This window comes from Notolepis coatsorum (assembly GCF_963971535.1).
Source record: "Notolepis coatsorum genome assembly, chromosome: 4".
Lineage (NCBI taxonomy): Eukaryota > Metazoa > Chordata > Actinopteri > Aulopiformes > Paralepididae > Notolepis > Notolepis coatsorum.
In genome coordinates this window covers 59,904,735-59,911,016 of record NC_140168.1, presented here as the reverse complement: position 1 = coordinate 59,911,016, position 6,282 = coordinate 59,904,735, and the positions used below count along the sequence as shown (strand labels likewise).

The window sequence follows — 6,282 nt, the reverse complement described above, 5'->3', positions numbered from 1 at the left end:
TATGCGCCGCTAAGCTCTCCTTTAGGCGGGACTTAGATCTCATCAGCTAGCTCCAGGTTGGCGCTGGCTTCAAAACGCTTGCAGAGCATCCCCCTGGATTAGCAACAGAGACTGTCAGTCCCTGACACTTAAACACAGGTCTGGAGAGGCTTACCCCCCCCTCTTCCAACCCCACCACCCCCATTCAAAAAACCATTCAAGTCAGAGGAAGACTTCATCATAATATACACCATGGCCATCATCATGGCCCGTGGTCATGTTAATTGTGCCACGATTTTGAAAGAGGTTAAATAAGAATCATCCTCTCTCTCTCTTCCTTCTCTCTTATATCCTCCTCTTTCTTCTCGTTTTTTTTCCCTCTCTGTTGCTCTTCCAGTTCCTCTCCTCCACCAAATCATACCTCTCCCTCTCTCCCTCCCTCTCTCCATCCAGTCTCTGGCGGCTAGAATCTCAGGCTCTCATATTTGGAGACCCTCTCTCTCTCTCTCGCAATCGATACTGGCTGTCTGTGATTGGGTTGCCTCACGTGATTCATTCCTGTAACCTTGGTGATGGTTTGATGTGGAGGCTTTGGTGCCGGCTGCACCCCTCTCCTCTCCCTGTCTCTCTCTCTCTCTCTCTCTCTCTCTCTCTCTCTCTCTCTCTCTCTCTCTCTCTCTCTCTCTCTCTCTCTGTATTATGAGTCAGTGAGCGCGTGCAGAGAGTAGAGGAGCGGCTGGTCAGGGGAGTTATCGATTGGCTGCGCGGCTCTGAGGTGCTCCTTTACTCTCTCCCTCCTGCTCACTGTTTAGTCTCCCCTCTCTATCTCCCTGGGATTTTTTTATCCGTCCTTCTCTCTCTCTCTCTCTCTCTCTCTCTCTCTCTCTCTCTCTCTCTCTCTCTCTCTCTCTCTCTCTCTCTCTCTCTCTCTCGGTGTGACGTGCAGCCTTGATAGCTTCGCCATCATTTGAAATTACTCTGTTTTCAAGAAATGATTATTTAACCCTAAACGTTCCCTCGAGTACTAATGTTTATCTCGTTTTCTCTCTCTACCCCTCTCTTTCTTCCCCTATCTTTCTCCTCCCCCCTCCCCACCTCATCTATCTCTCCTCTCTCCAGAACTCAATCAGACACAACCTGTCGCTGCACACGCGCTTCATCCGGGTGCAGAACGAGGGCACGGGGAAGAGCTCGTGGTGGATGCTGAACCCGGAGGGAGGCAAGATGGGGAAGGGGCCGAGGAGACGGGCGGCCTCCATCGACGGCACCAACGGCCCCAAGTACCTGAAGACCAAGGGACGTGCGGGCAGGAAGAAAGCGGGGGCCACGGGGCCGGGCCGGGGCCAGAGACAGGGCGCCGGCGGGCCCGGGATGCAGGGCTCCCCCGAGCACGGGAGCCCGGCAGGGAAAGCGGGAGTGGGAGGCATGGGAGGCGAGGAGTACGACGCCTGGACCGACCTCCACTCGCGCACCTCCTCCTCTGCCTCCACGCTGAGCGGCTGCCTGTCGCCCATCCTGGCCGAAGCCGAGGCGGACGAACCGGAGGAAGGGGGTCTGTCCTGCTCCGCCTCCCCCCGCCTCTACCCCAGCCCCACCAGCACCCGCTCCCCGGCCCTGGGCACCGGGGGCCACTGCCCCCCTGTGGAGCTCCCCCAGCTCACTGACCTGACCGGGGCGATCAGCCTCGAGGGCGGCTACCCTAAGTGCACCGGCTACCCCTATGTCCCCGGGGGGCCCAAGGCGGAGGGCTCCTACTGTGGGCCCGTCTACGGACAGGCCTCTATGGTCATGCTGCGGCACCACACCCCGATGCAGACCATCCAGGAGAACAAGCCGGCCAGCTTCCAGCACCCGCTGCGGGGGTATTCCGAGAACAACGCCCTGCAGAGCCTGCTGACCGGAGGCCCTCAGTACTGCAGCAAGGACATGGTTCTGGGCCCGGTGGGGGAAACCCACACGCTAATGACACAGGGAACCAACGCCGTTCACAACCAGCACGGCCACAATCACAGTCGCAGCCACAATCACAGCCAGGAGCAGCACGCTCACAATCCCAGTCTCCACAACGGCCACCACGAGCCCACCGCCGGCCACCATCAGAACCACAGTCAGGGCCACAAGCACCATCCCGGCCTCGACTACGCCCACATCCACAAACCCCACGCGGCCCACGACTACGCCTCGAGCCACGAGCAGCACGGCCACAGTAACAAACTCAACCCCAGTCAAGACCCACACAACCCTCGCCCCGCTCAGAGCCACATGCACAACCACAACCCTGTGCACAGCAGGGTGCGCCCCCAGCCCCTGTCACCCCGTGTCCCCGGAGACCTCCTGCAGCCGTACAGCCTCAAGGCCCACCTCCCCACCCCGCCCTCGCTGCCCCCAAACCCGGCCGTCGTCCTGGACGTCCCCCAGGACCCCTGTCGCCTGGCGTCCGCACCCCACCCGCACCCCCGCCTCCACCAGCCTTACCCCGGTGCCCACCACCACCAGGCCCTGACCGACTCCTGGCACGGCTATTACCACCACAGCCACCAGCCGGCGCAGAGCAGTCCTGGCTACCAGGGGCACCAACACAACCCGCATGGCCGAATGGCCGCCGGCGCCAACCTGGACATGGACGCCATCCCCGGCAACGGTCTGGACTGCGACGTGGAGTCCATCCTCCTCAATGACTTCATGGACACGGAGGGTGTGGGGTTCAACTTTGACGGCTCCCTGTCCCAGGGCGTGGGGATGGGCATGGGCGTGAGCTTAGGGGCGTTCGTCTGCCCTCCGCAGGCTCATAACAGCCAGAGCTGGGTGCCTGGGTGAGACCCTCCCCACTCCCAGAGGCTTGCAGCCACACACACACGAGACATGACCCCCTGCACAGACCCCAGCTGCAGGCACTGGTGAACTGTACCCCTCGGACTGGACTGGCTGACTGTGATGTTATTCCTTTGAGACTTAACAACATTGAACAAATGTGTATTGTCATTTTGTTTCCTGAAGACTCCCTTTAAGACCCCCCTCTCTCTATTTTCTTTCTCTATTTTCTCTTTCTTGCCCTCTTTTTTTAAATGCCTCTTCTCTCTCCAGTGAGCTTCACCCCCCATCAGAGCCTAGCGCATAAGACCCCCGGGTTTGTCTTCTCCTCTCCTCTCCTCTCCTCTCCTCTCCTCTCCTCTCCTCTCCTCTCCTCTCCTCTCCTCTCCTCACTTCTCCTCTCCTCTCCTCCTCTCACCTCCTCTCCTCCTCTCCTCTCCTCTCCTCCCCGCCTCTCTCCTCTCCTCCTCTCACCTCCTCTCCTCTTTCCTCTCCTCTCCTCTCCTCTCCTCTCTCCTCTCCTCTCCTCCTCTCACCTCCTCTCTCCTCTCCTCTATCCTCTCCTCCCCTCTCCTCCCCTCTCACCTCCCGCTGCCCGTCTTAAGCTCTCAAGCACTTTACCTCCACGCTCTAATACAGATGCAGTAAAGACCAGGGGAAGCTGCATTGTGCGTTGGCTTAAGTTTAATGTATGCAAACCACTTTACAATATTATCTCTCGCTTGAGACGGAGCCCATATTTTGACTCATGAACAAGAACAAACAGCTGCATAAATATTTGCCCGGGTAGAAATGCTCTCAGAATATACAGTATATATATTTCTTTGCATAGGGGAAGGTGGCTAGAAGGTAGGGGGAGGGGGGGCTGGGAGGAGCATGAAGGGAAAGTGGCAAGGGTGTGAAATTAACACCAGTCACCCGGCCAAACGCTGCTCTATTCCGACAGCAGCTGGTGAGTTTGTAGACTACTCTACCAGACATTTTGGCAGGTACCCAACCATCATTTCTTAAAGGTCACATATTATACTCATTTTCCATTAATATAGGTCTCTGAGGTCCCCAAAACATGTATTTGAAGTAAAAAAAAAATTCAGAAAATGCCACTCAGATGATGTGTCCCTCTATAGCCCTCTGTTTCAGTCCTTTTCTCGACAGGCTGTTTCTGTGCCTGTACTGTAGCTCTAAATGCAAATGAGCCGCTGCTTCCCACGCCCGAATGCGAGCAGAGTCGGAGGCGTCTGGCTCACGAAATTCAGATCAAACTGTCAAACTAGGCATTGCAGATCAAATATGGATTAAGATGCAGCAATTGCATATCCTATTTATCGCCTAAAATGTTGTCAGAGACATATTTCAGAGAACCGTTTAGGTGGAAAAAGAGGAAGTTTACTCGCGAGCAAGCCGCCATGTGTACCTGCTTCCCACGCACCCGGGCGCGCACGCGTGGAGGCGTCTGGCTCACCAAATTCAGATCAAACTGTCAAACTAGGCATATTGCAAATCAAATATGAATTGCATATCCCATTTCTCGCTCTAAAATACAGAAACAAGCATTTCATCATAAAGTATTCTGTATTTTGTTGTGACAAATAATAAACAAACTTGAAACTAAAATGTTGTCATAAACATATTTTTGTGAATTTTTGTTCACTAAACTAAAATTCAAGAGAGCCACCATGGTAAAAAACACGAGACACCAAGGGACACCCATTGTCTGATGAGCCCCCACTTAAGGTACTGTAGGAGGGAGAGGCCAATCTGTATGGCTTGTTGAATGTTTTTCTGACTGGGTTGTGTTATTTCACAGCTGTGGACCATGAGAGACCCAAGCACTGAAAAAGTGAGATTTTCATAATATGTGACATTTATAGTGCCATTCCACTGGTGGCTGGTGAGGCAGATGAGAATAAAAGAAAAGAAAGAAAGTTTTCCTATCTCGCGCGGAGTTCTATAGGAAGATGTGAGTGGGCGCTCCTCCGCACAGGGGTCAGCGCGAGTTCTCCGGCGTGTCGGCGCACATGCCCGTGCGTACGCAGTCGGCGCGTTGTCCCCTAGTTTAGTCGAGGGAGGACACTCATCCATCAGGCGACCATCAGCGCGGGCTCCATTGAAATGCAACGTCCCCCTCTTTAATCTCCAAAGTAATGCCGCGGTGATGCATCACTGTTGCAAATCTAATGCGCCACTCTATGTTTCTCCTCTCCTCTCTCTCTCTCTCTCCTTCTCTCTCTGCTCTCCTCTCTCTCTCTCTCTCTCTCTCTCTCTCTATGTCTCTCTTTCTCTCCCTCTCTCTCTCTCCCCCCAACACCCGTCCCCTCCATTCACCTCCCCGGACACGGCGGCTTAATGTGTTTTGGCGAAAGTGATGAATAAAGTCACTCTGCCACTAAATGGGGGAGGGATGAAAAAAGGAGGGGGGGGGTTGGAGGGTGGGATGATAGGAGAGGAGAAATGCAAATATTCCCTATGTGCCTCTTCCTCTCTCCATTTGGTGGATTTATGTAGCTTTCCCCATAATGAAATAAGCAACGATCAGAGCCCCGCTGTACATCCTGACGAGCGCTTTTCATTGGCCCGCGACTCGCTGCCTCCTTCAACCGGCTGACCCCAGAACAGTTTCATTGGCCCGCGACTCGCTGCCTCCTTCAACCGGCTGACCCCAGAACAGCTTAGTGAGCAACACCGCAGTTTTCGGGGCCCGGTGGATGTTGTTGATGGAGCTGCTGTCCTCGGACCCGGGCGACCCCGCGTCTAATTCACTAACGACCCCCGGGTTCAAATCCCCCTCCCCTTACGCCCGTTCCGCGTGTGTTCTTTTTATTTTTTTGTACTCCTGCGAATTGCGCGGCCGCTGTAGAACACGACGTCAGCAGATTACTATTTGGCGCTATCTCCCCTTCCCAGACTTCTCTCTCTCTTATCGCGACGCCCCATCCCGAGGTCACGCCGAGGATAAACAAGAGTAATTAACCGCCAAAACAAGATGGATGATTTATGCAAGTGCGGGGTATTCGCTCATCGGCACACCGAGTCATAATTCTTCTTCTTCTTATCCTTCTCCTTCTCTTCTTCTTCTTCTTCTTCTTCTTCTTCTTCTTCTTCTTCTTCTTCTTCTTCTCTTCTTCTTCTTCTTCTTCTTCTTCTTCTTCTTCTTCTTTCTTCTTCTTCTTCTTCTTCGTCCCCCTCTCAGAACAGCACTAGTAGGGTGGATTTTATTTATGTATCTTTTTCTGAAAGAGAGAGAGATGGAGGTTACACCCAGTTACAAAGTAAAGAGGCCGGCGAGGGGCACACGGTGACGTCCCTTTTTGGCCCGCGTCTTCGCTTCCGCCCCCTCGTCTTTTCTCTCCTCGTACTCGATCCGCGGTCGCGCGTCGTCGTTTTTCGGCGACGATGATGATGATGATGATGATGATGATGGTGCAGCGTGGGCAGGAGCTTCGTGTTTTTCGTCGCTTTTCTTTTCTTTTGTTTCTGGAGGAGTGTGGTGGA

The 6,282-nt window shown here is 54.2% G+C and overlaps 1 protein-coding gene across 1 annotated transcript in view; it reads left to right on the top strand.

Annotated features, from left to right (window-relative positions):
* Positions 1 to 2,796, top strand: part of foxo6b (forkhead box O6 b) — a gene marked incomplete at both ends in the record, with an annotated part of 53,995 nt that extends 51,199 nt beyond the window's left edge. Inside the window, one exon of the mRNA XM_084312907.1 lies at positions 1,099 to 2,796. Coding sequence (XP_084169033.1) covers positions 1,099 to 2,796 — 1,698 coding nt within the window. The remainder of the gene's footprint in view (positions 1 to 1,098) is intronic.
* Positions 2,797 to 6,282: the final 3,486 nt, after the last annotated feature.